Consider the following 14,271-nt stretch of genomic DNA (forward strand, 5'->3'; position numbering starts at 1 on the left):
ACGATCTGGTAATTCACCCATCGGATTCCGACTTGAGAAGAAAGAAAGGAGTGATCGATCAGTAGAAAGCTCCATTTCAATTGACTCTCTCGAAGGTACTCCTCCTGTGCAGGTGATAGAGCCACTGTTAAGCTTCAACTGAGAGCTTCGCATTACCCGATCATGGGCACGGTTGAAGTTCTCGTGGCACAAATCCAAGGGCTGTCCAGCACCGCCGGCGATATCTCACGTCTCCATACTATTCTCAAGCAATCAGAAGAACTGCTTCACTCCGACACCGCTTGTTTACCTTCTGCATTGGCTCAACTTGATGCTTCCAAACATTCTTTAGGATATCTCTACATTCTGTAAGTTTTTATTCTCTGAATTGTTCTATCTGGATGTTGGTTGTTTAGACAAATTAGGGCCTGGCCTGCCTTTCTTGTATGTTACACTACTATAGTACTATTAAGGATTCATTCCTATCGGTGAGAGATTTTTTTTTAGCAATCATTTCTTTTGGTATAAGTTTGAAGCGACGGAGTCCAAGAATTGCCGTTTGACGGGTTTGTATTGACGAGTGTGTGGTTGGAGCAGACATGGAAATGCATCTGATTAAATCCTTTTACCATTTTCATTTTTGAATATGTATGCAGAGGGACTGACCTATAATGTTTTCTTGAAATATATTTGCAGAGAGGCATACACATCCGTTCCAATTTCACAAGAGCAATACAGTTCAACTGCTCTGACTATTTCAAGATTTCTCTCTTCTTGCAACCCGGAGCAGATTCGTTTAGCACCTGAAAAATGCAAGTCATTCCTGAAAATTGATCGTTATTATTAATAACATGTGTGATTACTGCTATCTGGATTTTCGACTATCTTTAATTTGATTCTGCCGATTGCGCAGTCGTCTCAGTTTGCAAGAGGTTGAAAGATCAAGTTGTCCTACTTGAAGCTCCAATTAGAGGGGTGGCTCCGCTTCTTACTGCTATTAGAAAACTCCAGATCTCTTCAGAACATTTAACCACTATACATCCGGAGTTTCTCCTTCTTTGCTTATTAGCCAAGTGCTACAAAACTGGCAGATCTATATTGGATAATGATATTCTTGAGGTTGATCAACCAAGGGACCTGTTTCTTTATTGTTATTACGGGTGAGTTACTTTTCTTCTTCACCGTGAACTCTCAATTGATGTATTTTTCCTTCATTAGTAAAGATGCATTTGATTATCTTCATGTTTTTTGTCAACTTGGTTATTCCTTCATATGTTATTTCTCAAAGTTTATATATATATATTTTTAATTTTTGCAAATGATATCTCCTCTTTCTTTCTTTCTATCTTTCTTTATTATCCCCCTTCTCTTGGATGTTGATTTCATTCTATGTCATCTTTGAGGACTTTTATGGTGCATCTAAAATATGTTTAGTGGTCAATGATTTAGGGTGAAAAGGCTTTTATAGTGCTTCCATATGGAGTTCGGCTGCTTTTCTAGCTAAGCAAGAATTATAACGTTAAGAAATTTTATGGTGTATGTGAAACATCTTATGTAGTTAATCTAGGTTTTTTTGACTTATTTCATATTATGCTAATGTGTGTGCTACCATTTAGTCAAAAATTTCTATTGATCTCTTTTTGAGCTCTGCTGTTTGGAGGAGTAGATCATATTTACTTTTTGTTGTATTGTTTTTCCTTTTATTGTAGTAGCTCGTTAGGGTTTGTTACAATTGGGTGCAACTTTGACTAATTTTGGTGGAACACCTTTTACCTTTTACCTTGCAACATTGGTTTCTTGAAACTTCGAAGACATTTAATAGGTGACACTATAGTTTAAACCCATAACCTCAAGGCACCTGATCTATAGTTTGTTTCTTTGTCCATTCAACTAGCTAGTGGCGTCTGTGTGTTTTGCTTTACGATAGTGTTATTATTGATGTGACTATGGATGAGATCAACATCTTTTTTTCTTTTTCTTTTTTTCTTTTTTTTTAAATAAGGATAATACATGATATATTTGAAGACTTCATGCCCATCAGATTGGTAACCAACTAATATAAAATTAATAATAAAGTCTTGGATGAGGGGAGTGCTCTCCACACTATTTTCAGTTTCTAGGGCCTTTTTTTGTTGGGAGATGGGTTCTTGAAGAAACTTTTGTTGCTACCGAATCAATCAAAGATTATGGGGAGTAAAATTTGTAAAAAGGGAGGGGTTGTCTTTAAGATTGATTGATTTTGAGAAGTATTATAATCATGTTAATTGGGATTATTGGACAGTTTTGTGAAAAAAAGGGATTTGGGCTGGTTTGTTGGAGATCCCATTTAAAACTATCTTCTAATGGAGGGCCTCTTAGTGGTTAGCAAGCTCAAAATTAAAATCTTTTCAACTAAGAGAATTAGGTAGGGCAATCCTCTGTCATTGCTATTGGGAGGCCTTTTTGTAAACCTTTGGTGTGATGGGAATAACTCATCGCCCCTCCTTGTTTATATTTTTTTCGCTAATACAATTTTTCATTTCTTATAAAAAAAATACCTTCGTGAGCATTCCTTTTCCTCATAGTGGTTCACATACTTAAATAAGTTCTCATCTAGAGAGATAGATAGGTACTTGGTTGAAAGTTATATGTTGGAAGGAATAAGGTTCAAATATTCCTAGGCTATGATCAATTGGGATAAGTTTTTTGTTTCTAGCATTAATTGTTACATTTTCCCTACGCCTGCGAGGCATGAGGCTTTTACATTTCCTACTTGGATCTTTTATTATGGTGTAATCTTAGGTCAATTACATTTTGGATCCCTGCCATGATTAAAATAATCTGCCTCCTTACAGGAAGACTAACTTTTGTTCAATTTGTTTTAAAAGTAGGATCTCTCCGTATCCTCAAAAGGGTGGAGAAAATTTTATCTCAAAGTCTATTGAAGAGGGTAGGTTGAAGATATGGAATTTTTTACTCTTGTGGCTAAGTGGTTATAGCTAGTAAGGCAAAATAGGTGACATCTAGCAAAGTGGAACAGAACACGACTATAGTAACTCAAGACACTTTCAGGAACTGATGGAAGGCTATTTCTATGGGTCTCTCTTGCTTTTACAGATTATTCAAGTTTTCCATTGGGGAGGGATCTAGGTGTATTTTTGGAAGGGTGATGATCTTCTTTATTGCTTTTTCCACCTCTATAACCTTTAAGAGGTTTTTTTCCTGATATAGAAGCTTGGGTTATCCTCTCTGCTTTCCTTCTATATGATTTTCCATCTTTGCCCGAGGTACTAAGACTTTCATGGTTGGACTCCAAGTCCCAATGAGTGCTTTCTTGTCAATCTTTTCGCATTGAATGCTCTTCCTTTTCATAGATTACCTTTCTTGTCCTATGCTTTGCAAGGTTAAGTTGTCCTGAAATCTTGAAAATTTTTCATGTTTGGTAGTGATAAAGTATTGATATAAAACTAAATTTGTCATAACCTATCAACTTAATCTTCCAGGTTTATTGGTGATTTCACCCAACATTAGAGCAGGAGATTCGATAATCGAACCCCTGTAATATCTTTTCCTCCCCAATTACTTTTTTTTTTTCACTTGTTAGGTCTTCTACAAGTTTTCAAGCCCAGAAGTGAGGAGTGTTAAAATATTAATATAAAATTAAATTTACCATAATCCATCAACTCAAGTTTTAATAAGTAGCTTATATGAGCATTAAGACCACTATCTTTGTTCAAGGGTCGTTGTCTATTGGTTTTGGATATTTAGTAGTTTGTCTTTTGTAAATGCATGTTAGAGGACTTAGATTATATCTCATGGAGATGTCAATTTTCTACGGCTGGACATTTCGGGGGTGTGACATTGGCCCTAAATTGGAAATTTCAGTGAAGACAACCGAAAGGCTTTTCATGAGTTGCTTTTGTTGTGAAGAGATGGAGGAGATTTTTTTAGGGTGTAAAGGAGTATTAGGTGGAGGAATGGTTTGGCCCATTTTATGCTTCCCTCTGCCCTTTATATGTATTCTTATATTTTGAAATGATCATTTATCTTTTATTTTTAACAACCGGAGTATATTTGTATATTGTTTATTTTGTTTTCTTGGCTTCCTTTTGTTTCAGGCTTTTATTTGTTAATTAGCTTGTTAGCTGACTTTCATTCCTTGTTAATGAAAGTTTGGTTTCACATTTAAGTTTCTTTTTTATTTTTTATTTTTTGAAAAATCAGGCCTCTCCGAACTTCATTTATTCAATCATTTAACTGTCTTATAAAAGACATTTATTTAATAGGAAAGCAACTAACTATGTTTAAGCAGGCTTGTTGTAAGTTGTGAATGACATTGTCCTTATAAAAAAATGTGATACATAATTTAATTCTATGAGATCATTCATATGCTGAGATTCAATTTTGTCTTTCTCTATAAATAGGGATTTTCTGATGATATTTTCTTATGTGACAGGGGGATGATTTGCATAGGACTAAAGCTATTTCCTAAAGCGCTTGAGCTTCTTCATAATGTGCACCATCTAATGGAACTCTTTCCATTGATACTTTTGATTTGAATTTTTTAACGTGTTTTTGGATGATCTGACAGCCACTCCCCATATTTTTGTTACAGGCTGTAACTTCTCCAATGTCATCAATGAATGCTATAGCTGTTGAAGCATATAAAAAGTACATTTTGCTCTCCCTCATTTACAATGGACAAGTATGCTATTCTTTCTATCTGCTTTATTGTTAGTTTTTATCATTGATTTTAAGGCCTCAAATATTTGGAAATGAGGAAGGAATATCTGGAGGTTGTTTTTTAGATTTCATTATGTTAGGAGTATAAAATATGAATTCTGTTCTTGCTTCGTATATTGAATACTGGTACAATTGTCAATCAGATCTTAGAGTTAATAAATATTCTCATATCTCTGTTTTTTTAGCTTTTTATGGCTCTACTATCTCCATATTTGTCACCTTTCTGATGGTAACTATAAGCCTCGACCTACGGAAAAAAATCTCGAAAAAATGAGATGTTCCACCAAGGAGGTGGGTAATGTGTAATTATTATTTCCTCAACAAGAATGTAAATTGTGTGATCATCGTTGGATTTTGACTAGCTGAGCAAACTATCTCGAATATTTGTTTCATAGAATTTTAAACACAGTAACACTTTGCAGCATAACGGGGTTCTTGTTGCTTTTAGCTTTGAGTCACTTAGTATGCTTTTATTTCCTATGATGTTAAGGAGACTAATTTGCGTCTACATGCATCTGATGGCAGTTTTCGATTAGTCTCCCGAAGTACACTTCTTCAGTAGCACAGAGAAATTTGAAAATTTTCTGTCAGGTACTGTAAATTTGAACTGAAAAGCTTCTCTTTGTTCATGGACAAATACTTAGATACATTTATTTCAATGTTTGATTTCAACAAAATGTGAAGTTACCTCATTTTGAAACTGTAGGAATCAATGATCATTTTTGGATTTAGTTATCAATTTTAGAAATGAAAATCAAATCCATCAATGGATCGATGGATCTAGACTTGCTTGAAATTAGAAATTTTCTTTGCCATGAGTGATGCAGTTCTTTATTGCAATCCTGAAAAATTGTCCATCAAGCTCTAGATGTAGATGCCATCTAGATTGTATATAGGTGGAACGCAATCTTATTTATGATTGATCAAAGCAGCATTGTGGGTATAATAGATATAAATTGCTCTTAGAGTGAATGATTTAGTGCTGGTCTACTTTGGTATATTTTTGCTTCAAATGTGCTGATGGAAACTATGCACTTGGGTTACGAAAAAATGTATTATCAGATCCAGTTGCTATCCGTGTGCTTGTATCCCCCTTCCCTTTTATGTGATCCAAGTGACGTGTCTATGCTACTTGTTTTTCTTTCCTCTTCTACAGCCCTACATTGAACTGGCGAATAGTTATAGCACGGGAAACGTTGACGAATTAGACACTGTTTTTCAAACAAACAGGGAGAAATTTGAAAATGTAAGAATTCCTATTTCACTATGTTATCACTTCAGATTGGTCCAATTAAATGGTGTGTGCATGCAGCAGAGAAGAGACCTTTGGTTTGTCGATCTATCATCTGTATGCTTCTGGGTTCTTGATATGAGTTATTGGTCGTGTTATACCAGGACAACAATCTTGGACTCGTGAAGCAGGCTGTATCTTCTCTGTATAAACGCAACATTCAGAGATTGACGCAGACGTACTTGACCCTCTCTCTTCAAGATATAGCCAATTCTGTTAAACTCAACAGCCCTAAGGAAGCTGAAATGCATGTGCTACGAATGGTAATTTCATAATTGCAGGATTAATCTATTAATCAACCTCCATCTCTTGTAATATCAGTTTTTGTTCCAATTTTAGATCCAGGACGGTGAGATTTTTGCAACAATTAATCAAAAGGATGGAATGGTCAGCTTTCTAGAGGATTCTGAACAGTACAAATCCTGCAAGATGGTTGAGCATATTGACTCGTCGATCCAGAGGTATGATGTTTGTGATTGATTGATTGTGGGATGTTCGGTTCAGGTTTTTTAGCATACTTCAGTGCTCTTTTCCTTCCTCTACTCGCTACAGGATGATGAAACTTGCAAAAAAGCTGACTGCAATGGATGAAAGTATATCATATGATCCTCTGTATCTAGCAAAGGTGAGCATCTCTAAATCAAAATCTGATTTTGAATTGTAGATAGGTAAAACTATAAAATGAAAATTTGCTGTTTTCAGGCTGGAAGAGAGAGGCAGAGATTCGATTATGATGACTTCGATTCTGTTCCTCAAAAATTTAATATTTGAATGGATAACCCCCCCCCCCCCCCCCCCCCCCCCCCCCCCCACCCCCCACCCTATGTACTGTGGATATTATAGAACAGGGAATTTTGAGGAGAGCAATGCAAAATGATTTGTATCTTTTTCCTTCCTCGCGTTATTGTTCCAAGAGACGAAGCCTGTTAAAAGGCCATTTGCTCCTCGTGAGAAATGTATGTTTGTAATCCGTCCTCTTTTCTCAAAAACTAATTTTGCGTTTGCCCTTTCTTGAAGTGTCCATTCCATCCTCTGTTCTATCCTCTGGGACACAGAGATAAGGCTTCTGAAAGTTCAAAGATAAAAGTCTAAACATTTAGTTATTAAGTAGACGTCCAAAGCACATCAACAATGAGACTAATTTCTTGTTCATCTTCCGACGAGATCCAGGAAGAACCAGCGTTCACTTTTCTTTAATAAAACTCACCAACGCCCTTCAATTTCATATGCAAAGCCTCTATCTATTGCACCAGTGGAGTATGTGATACCTATAGAGTTGTAATCAAACTTCAAGTTTCAATGAGCACGGAGGAGTGGAGACAGAAAATAATTACCCTCTTTTTAAAGAACATAAGATCCAAATATTTAAATAATTTCCTCTAATTAGCCCTAATTTTCAAAATTGAAAGATTACATATGTAGAATTTAATGTATAATTTCCTCATAAAAGTTCTTGATTTTGCCCCCTGATGTCAATGATCATCTAGCTCGATAGAGTTCGGGGTTCGGGTCGAGAAACACATAAGGGAAGTCATTTGATAACATATTTGATGGTCTTTATCCACAGAGGAATACCAGGAATATGTTACTACTTTCTTTTCAATATCTTATGCACCATATCCTCAACTTTCTTATGTTATCAATTCCCAATAAACATAATTTGTTGTATGCCATTTCAACAGAAGATTCATCAAAATCACTCAGTATTATCTGTTATATGCCATTCTCACAGCTAAGCCAACAAAAAGCAGCGAAAGTTGTCATCTGAGATATTTCCAAAATTGGCTATGAATTTGACAGAAAATCTCAAGGGCAAGAAGTAGAACAAGGGAATATTGGTAATTGAGAATAATTATGAAACATGTTCCTGCGAAGAATCCAGCAAATTATATGTGCACAAACTAAAGAAAACAGAAGCTAGTGAAGCAGACCTTCTTACTGCAACAGATCATCAGAGCTTTTCAACAAGCAGAGAATGAAGAGCAGCCTCTGGAGATCAGCAAATTGGATTGGTTTCTGGTGCATCAGTGGAAGCTAATATTAGTTGAGCTTGAGCAACAACGCCTTCCTTCCTTGCTTTCTTGCGCTCTCTTTGCAGCCTGAAATACTCCCTCTTCCTTGCTCTATAGCTGTTGGGATTCTCAGGCTGCACTTCTCTTGGGTACACACTCACCTGCAATCAAATAAGTATAACACTTACATTCCTGCAATGTAACTTACACTACCCACATATTGAAAAGTCTAGGTTCGAAGTGAAACCTTCTTCTTGTCAGGTCCATACTTTTCAAATTTTACAAGCCCATCAATCAATGAGAAAATTGTGTGGTCCTTGCCAAGCCCCACATTCTTTCCGGCATGGAACTGAAACGAATGGTACAACAACAGAACTCAATTACAAACAATTGATGTACGTCTGCGTTTTAACCCCCTTCCATGCTCATAAATGCCCTAGACAATGGGCGGAACGGGTATCCACTTCAAAATTGAAGTGAAAAAATGTGCGGATGGAGGAATTACCTTGGTTCCGCGCTGGCGGACGATAATGGAACCGGGCTTGGCGACTTGATCACCAAAGATTTTGACGCCAAGCCTCTGGCCTTTAGAATCGCGGCCATTCTTGGTGCTTCCAGCACCTTTCTTGTGTGCACTTTCGATGGTTAAAGGGAATCTGTTAGGAAAGGAGACGGAGAGGTTGGGAGGGGGTTGAATGGAGCCGAAATCGCCCTTGAAGAAGGAAGAAGAAGAGGAAGAGACCAGAGAGAGGCCTCTGAATGCACCAACTAGGTTTAAACTCATGGCTGTAACAGGCATTTCCGCTATGACCAGAAACAAATTTTGAAGCGCAGAAAATGAATGAACAAATGGAAGGGACGAAACAGGATTGAAGACGGGGAGCGAATGCGAACCTTATCCTTGGAATCACAACCGCCGCAATTCTACAGAGAAACTGTAAAACAGAGCCAAAAATGAAACGACGACGCTATGGCCAAGCTTAAAATTTAATGTTCCAAAGCCAAGCCAAGCCAAGCCAAGCCAAGCCAAGCCAAGCAAGTTGCACATCTTGCATTTTAATCACAAATCATTTGCATTCCTAGTTTCCAATGATGATTTGTAATTTAGAAAAGTCATATAATGTAAAATGAAATTATAAAGAATAAGAATACTTTCATTTAGAGATGTCCACGGGAGGGGATGGGAAGCCTTATTCAATCCTCATCTCCACCACTTATTTCATTCTTCATCTCCATCACCTATTTCATTGTTCATCTCTGTGAAATCCTCCATTTATTTTTGTGGAGATCGGAGCAGGCCATGAAGAGTTTCCGGAGATAATCATGTGAATAAAACTTGGAATAAAATTTAGAAATTCTCTCTTTAACACGATGGGGACGAAAAATATAATCCCGTCTCTAACCCCATTTATCTAGCGGATAAAAATCTTTACCCCACCCGAATTAAATCTCTACTTTCACTTATCCTAACTATGGATTTTGATGGTTTCCCTAGTCAACTTAAACAAACTCATCAATTATTCAAAAGTGGTCAAAGAGTTAATATGTTTAACGCTGCTGATTCAAATATATTGTTTGCAATAACTTAGGTTTACATTAATGCATTGAAATATCTCCTTTTAATCTCATTAGAATCGAGACTCAACATTTCTAGCGACAATATTTCCTTCATAACTAGGATAGGCAAATAACAACTGATCCTCTAATTCTTCTATCAACGTTGTAACATTCATCCATTTCAATATATTCTGATTCTTTCACTAAGATAGTAAATTGTAAGTCAAATAAAAACTAATTCTGCTATCTTGAGATGCAAGATCTTCCCATCATTTCACATATTATCTCAAATTACATCCCAACTACAAAATAACTACGAATCATCCCATTGATGAGGTTAAGGATCTATATCAAATGAGAAAAAACTAACCACGTTGCAGCACCAGATACCCTTGAGAAGAACTAAGGAAGAAACAGCAAAATGAGCTAGAACTGATAGGTACTATACCCTTACTTCGTCTAGATGCAGAACTTTTATTTGTTTGATCCTGCTGTTGAGGAGTCTGAAACCTTTTCACGCTGAACTGCTCGAGGAACAAACGTTAACCCTCGAGTGTGCCTTCGGCCAAAGCTGACTGATGATGGAGTTGAGTCCGAAGTACTTAGTTTAGATACTCCCAAAATGAGGCCATCCATAGTTTCATTCTCGACTTCCATTTTGGAAGTTTCTTCCCTTGGTTGAAGTACTTGTTTTCGATATAATTTCTGTCTTTGTTTCTTAGAAGGAGGAGCCTTCTTAAAGAATTCAAATGAAGCAGAAAACTTATGCTTGTCCACTAGATGCTGCTGCCTGCTTTTGTAGCTCTTGAACTTCAAACCACAACCTTCCACCAGGCATTCATACTGTGAATTATTTCAAGTTACATCAATCAGTAGCATATTTCAAGTGAAATGATAATATAATCTAAAAAAGAGATGGGGTTTATGACTTATCCTTTCATTCTATTGCTACATGCTACTCTTATTCTGTTTCAGTGTTCTTCTCGACCAAGAATTTGGAAAAGAAATCAAGTTTACAATTATACTAGTAGCTCAGTCCCCCAGAAAACTAAAGCTCCGATCCCTCCCCACTAACAATGATCAAAAGCTTCATGCTCAAGTCTGTTGTCCTAAACATACAGAGCAATAACAATATATGAACTATTGAAACTTCAACGTAGACCTCAAAGCCCCAACTCGATAAAAAGGACAATGTGAAGCATAAGTAACTCCCTGTATCTACAGATCAGTACAGATGCAGAACAGAAATATATAGGATAACAAGTTCGAGTTATATACCATGTCATAGCCACGAGCAACTTTGGCTTGAAAGAACGAGTCGTGTGCCTCAGACACATGCAGACTAAGCAGTCGTGATGTTGGATATACTCTTGGGCAAACTGAACAAGAGGCAGTATGCCGTGAATTGTAGTGATCTTCAAAGTCATCCAGCGATTTCAAGTGCGCACCACAACCGACTATTGGGCAAAAGATTTTCCTATACAGATTACAATGACAAATTCCAATAATAAAACACTGGAAACTCGAGAATGGACTGTTGATGATACATTGAAAATAAAGAACGAAATACTGAAATAGTCAACACAAACCATTGGTTCCAACTTGGCTATGAATTTTCCTCTCGGAATTCGTGACCAATCCAATTAATTTGAACTTCTAAAGAGTTCTTGAGACTTGTTAACATCTAAAGTCATGATATATGCGCAGATAGCAAACTAAAGCTTTACCTGCCGACATCAACTACCATATTATGAAGCTGGAGCTTTTCATCTTCGGTTAAATCCAAGGCAACCTTCAAAATTATACGAAAAACAAGAAGAAGCGGAATATCATGAGCGTCAATAGTAGGGATTAGAATGAAAACCGCGCAAGTCAACAAACAGAAAACTCAAAACCTAGCAAGCTACAGTATGAATCAAACAAACATACTCATAATCATGCTATGACAAGAGTTGATTTCATGAATACAGTATAAAATCAGCAACAAATAAACGCATACAGGAGAGAGCCACAAAAACCTGTTTGGCTAAGATTTCGCGCTCGACATTTCCAGAGGCGAAGAAGGGAGAATCAGGGTCGAACCTCCGTTGGAAAGGCTTCCAGTACGGAAACTCCGATTGTGCTTCAACTTCCATGGTACCGTTGCAAGAAGGAAGATTCTTTCAATTTGGTTTGAAATTGAACCGCTGAAGGCCAAAGTGTGACGCTAATCAACCTTCAAATTTCAATCGTCGAAATCTCCTGATCGGGATCCGACCCGCCGCACTCCGGGTTAGACCCATCCAGCAATATATCCGATTCAAATTCTGTAATTATTTTATTTATTTATTTATTATTATTATTATAAATTGGTAATTGTATGAATATCTCAAATCAAATCAACTCAAATGTATTAATTGAGTGATCACGGGTGAATTTGACAAGATTTTTTTTGGCTCATAGTTTTCACCCAATAACCCCACTTGTTGTCGTTCAATGGTGTTCCAGTAGCACCATAGCCAACTCCGATAGCCTCGACTTCAGCTTCTACTACAGCAAGATGACCTACGTAAGGCTGGAACACTGGAGTTTACAATACAACATGTAACAGCCTAAGCATACTACTAGCAGATATTGTCCGCTTTGCCCCGTTATGTATCATCGTCAGCTTCACAATATTAAAACGCGTCTATTAAGGAGAAATTTTCATATTCTTATAAAGAATGTTTCGTTCTATCTGCAATCGATGTAGGTACTCACACAACATAAATTCAATTAAGAGGTCAGATGTTCAAATATTCTATCACACATTGTTTATTCCTCTTGCGGTTACCCCACGTCTACCATTTTCCATTGAAGCCAAGGTCATTTAGGCTGCACATGTGAATGGATGAGCTTGTTACAATCAAACGACGTCGTCCTAGATTTGTTGATGCGTCATTTTCAGCTCCTGGCTTCATTTAGGGGCGGTTTTGTCATTTGCACCTCACTTATTATATAATTACTTCTTCATCATCCTTATGTTGAATATCATATATTATTATATTAACTAAACGACTCGAAAACTCCATTGACACGTCTGGCTATAATGATCGAACTGATTTTGACTTTCATTAACCTTCCTCAGATCATACCTATATTTCATCAACAAATAAATAAACAAGCCAATAAAATTGTGGGTATAAAAAGAAAACAAGGCGCACCAATAAAATGGGAGTTCGAGAGAGAAAAAAAAAAAAAAAGCATAAAAAATAGAGAGAATGGAATTAAAGGGGTTTTGGAAGGGAGAAATAATGGTGTGGCTGGTTTTACTAATGGTGATCGTTGTTAGAAGAGGAGAGGGGCAGCTGGTACAAAATTTTTACGGGTCCAGCTGCCCGAACGTGGAACAAATAGTGAGGCAAGCTGTTCAAAATAAGCTCTCTCAAACTTTAATTACCATTCCCGCTACTCTCCGTCTCTTCTTCCACGACTGTTTTGTTGAGGTATATTCTCCGTATTTACTTATAAATTATATTTTTAAATTTGATTTAGATGTGATACTTACCGTTTAGACCGTTAAAATGATAAAATTAAATTATTACATCATAAAGTTTAGAGACTAAATTAGTAATATAATATTAAATTTATATAATTCATTTTTTGTGACAAAATTATTGACTTATTTTTTAATAAAAAAAATTATTTTCCGGTTTAAACGCCTAAAGCAGCTAATCTTGTTTACCTTATTCTTTGTCCTTTGTGGCAGGGATGCGATGCTTCAGTGATGATTGCATCGCCGAGCGGAGACGCCGAGAAGGATGCTCAAGATAACCTCTCCCTCGCCGGAGATGGTTTCGACACCGTCGTCAAGGCTAAGCAGGCTGTTGAAGCCGCATGTCCGGGCAAAGTGTCATGCGCGGATATATTGGCTCTTGCCGCCCGAGACGTCGTTGTCCTCGTAAGTCACCGCCGCCCTTGTTCTTCCTCTTCTGAAACCAATTAAACCTCACAATTGATTCATGACTTACAGGCCGGAGGCCCAAATTTCAACGTCGAGTTAGGACGGCGTGACGGCCTCATTTCCAAAGCCTCACGTGTCGACGGCAATTTACCATCTCCAAATTTCGACCTAAACGCCCTGACTTCAATCTTCGCCAAAAACGGCCTCTCTCAAACCGACATGATTGCTCTCTCCGGCGCCCACACCATCGGCGCCTCCCACTGCAACCGCTTCGCCGACCGCCTCTTCTCCTCCTCCGGCGTTGATTCCTCGCTTAACCGAGCCTACGCCGAACAGCTAAAGCAAGCCTGTCCTCGAAATGTTGACCCAAACGTCGTGGTCCAGCTAGATCCGACCACTCCTAACACGTTCGACAACGTGTATTACCAGAATCTGATAGACGGGAAAGGACTATTCAAATCGGACGAGATTCTGTTCACGAGCTCGGCGTCGAAGTCGACGGTGATGGAATTTGCGAACAATGGAGGGGAGTTCAATGCGGCGTTCGTGGCGGCGATGAGGAAGCTGGGGAGGGTTGGGGTTAAGACGGGGAGGGCGGGAGAGATAAGGAGAGATTGCAGCGCCTTTAATTGATTGGGAGAGATTGATGGAGCTTTAACAATGGCTTCCATACAATTGAATAAAGACCACATTAATTAACAACACGACATTAATTAACAACAACAACAACAACATTATTTGCTCCAAAATTATGTTCATTCATAATATTAATTAAACAAGAATTTATC

General features: G+C 37.5%; 4 protein-coding genes across 7 annotated transcripts; 2 read left to right on the forward strand and 2 right to left on the reverse strand.

Moving 5' to 3' along the window:
• The first annotated feature begins 21 nt into the window (after window positions 1-21).
• COP13 (Proteasome component (PCI) domain protein) lies at window positions 22-7,001 on the forward strand. 2 transcript variants are annotated; one of them, XM_087121739.1, is made up of 11 exons: window positions 22-347; window positions 676-791; window positions 893-1,139; window positions 4,415-4,472; window positions 4,574-4,663; window positions 5,227-5,292; window positions 5,858-5,947; window positions 6,097-6,255; window positions 6,332-6,453; window positions 6,545-6,617; window positions 6,695-7,001. In XM_087121739.1, exons 1-11 carry the CDS (start codon window positions 163-165, stop codon window positions 6,761-6,763), a joined length of 1,275 nt encoding a protein of 424 aa, XP_086977865.1. In that variant the 5' UTR covers window positions 22-162; the 3' UTR covers window positions 6,764-7,001. The 2 variants fall into 2 exon arrangements, with proteins under 2 accessions (XP_086977865.1, XP_086977866.1); XM_087121740.1 differs by lacking the exon at window positions 5,227-5,292.
• Window positions 7,002-7,812: 811 nt separating this feature from the next.
• On the reverse strand, window positions 7,813-8,969 carry LOC111786791 (large ribosomal subunit protein bL27c-like). 2 transcript variants are annotated; one of them, XM_023667015.2, is made up of 3 exons: window positions 8,510-8,964; window positions 8,252-8,353; window positions 7,813-8,165 (listed from the first exon to the last, which is right to left on the reverse strand). In XM_023667015.2, exons 1-3 carry the CDS (start codon window positions 8,801-8,803, stop codon window positions 7,989-7,991), a joined length of 573 nt encoding a protein of 190 aa, XP_023522783.2. In that variant the 5' UTR covers window positions 8,804-8,964; the 3' UTR covers window positions 7,813-7,988. The 2 variants fall into 2 exon arrangements, with proteins under 2 accessions (XP_023522783.2, XP_086977889.1); XM_087121763.1 differs by lacking the exon at window positions 8,252-8,353 and having other exon boundaries at window positions 8,510-8,969.
• A 771-nt stretch (window positions 8,970-9,740) lies between these two features.
• Window positions 9,741-11,839, reverse strand: LOC111786579 (nucleic acid binding / zinc ion binding protein). Its single transcript, XM_023666814.2, has 4 exons — window positions 11,580-11,839; window positions 11,289-11,353; window positions 10,840-11,038; window positions 9,741-10,404 (listed from the first exon to the last, which is right to left on the reverse strand). Exons 1-4 carry the CDS (start codon window positions 11,694-11,696, stop codon window positions 10,036-10,038), a joined length of 750 nt encoding a protein of 249 aa, XP_023522582.2. The 5' UTR covers window positions 11,697-11,839; the 3' UTR covers window positions 9,741-10,035.
• An 881-nt stretch (window positions 11,840-12,720) lies between these two features.
• LOC111805218 (peroxidase 55-like) lies at window positions 12,721-14,232 on the forward strand. Of its 2 annotated transcripts, XM_087121748.1 has the most exons (4): window positions 12,721-13,025; window positions 13,289-13,480; window positions 13,553-14,025; window positions 14,056-14,232. In XM_087121748.1, exons 1-4 carry the CDS (start codon window positions 12,801-12,803, stop codon window positions 14,114-14,116), a joined length of 951 nt encoding a protein of 316 aa, XP_086977874.1. In that variant the 5' UTR covers window positions 12,721-12,800; the 3' UTR covers window positions 14,117-14,232. The 2 variants fall into 2 exon arrangements, with proteins under 2 accessions (XP_086977874.1, XP_086977868.1); XM_087121742.1 differs by having other exon boundaries at window positions 13,553-14,232.
• The last annotated feature ends 39 nt before the right edge of the window (window positions 14,233-14,271 follow it).

Source organism: Cucurbita pepo, chromosome 1 (genome assembly GCF_057944985.1).
Source record: "Cucurbita pepo subsp. pepo isolate OVF chromosome 1, ASM5794498v1, whole genome shotgun sequence".
NCBI lineage: Eukaryota > Viridiplantae > Streptophyta > Magnoliopsida > Cucurbitales > Cucurbitaceae > Cucurbita > Cucurbita pepo.

Excerpts from the sequence above, each read along its gene's own strand:
- COP13 (XM_087121739.1), top strand. The coding sequence starts at position 163 with ATGGGCACGGTTGAAGTTCTCGTGGCACAAATCCAAGGGCTGTCCAGC. Across the intron at positions 348-675 it reads TTAGGATATCTCTACATTCT|AGAGGCATACACATCCGTTC; the intron begins GTAAGTTTTTAT and ends ATATATTTGCAG. Across the intron at positions 4,473-4,573 it reads CGCTTGAGCTTCTTCATAAT|GCTGTAACTTCTCCAATGTC; the intron begins GTGCACCATCTA and ends TTTTTGTTACAG.
- LOC111786791 (XM_023667015.2), bottom strand. The coding sequence starts at position 8,803 with ATGCCTGTTACAGCCATGAGTTTAAACCTAGTTGGTGCATTCAGAGGC. Across the intron at positions 8,354-8,509 it reads TCCGCCAGCGCGGAACCAAG|TTCCATGCCGGAAAGAATGT; the intron begins GTAATTCCTCCA and ends CATTCGTTTCAG. Across the intron at positions 8,166-8,251 it reads ATGGACCTGACAAGAAGAAG|GTGAGTGTGTACCCAAGAGA; the intron begins GTTTCACTTCGA and ends ATTTGATTGCAG.
- LOC111786579 (XM_023666814.2), bottom strand. The coding sequence starts at position 11,696 with ATGGAAGTTGAAGCACAATCGGAGTTTCCGTACTGGAAGCCTTTCCAA. Across the intron at positions 11,354-11,579 it reads GCGAAATCTTAGCCAAACAG|GTTGCCTTGGATTTAACCGA; the intron begins GTTTTTGTGGCT and ends ATAATTTTGAAG. Across the intron at positions 11,039-11,288 it reads ATGGTAGTTGATGTCGGCAG|GAAAATCTTTTGCCCAATAG; the intron begins GTAAAGCTTTAG and ends TAATCTGTATAG.
- LOC111805218 (XM_087121742.1), top strand. The coding sequence starts at position 12,801 with ATGGAATTAAAGGGGTTTTGGAAGGGAGAAATAATGGTGTGGCTGGTT. Across the intron at positions 13,026-13,288 it reads TCCACGACTGTTTTGTTGAG|GGATGCGATGCTTCAGTGAT; the intron begins GTATATTCTCCG and ends CCTTTGTGGCAG. Across the intron at positions 13,481-13,552 it reads CCCGAGACGTCGTTGTCCTC|GCCGGAGGCCCAAATTTCAA; the intron begins GTAAGTCACCGC and ends CATGACTTACAG.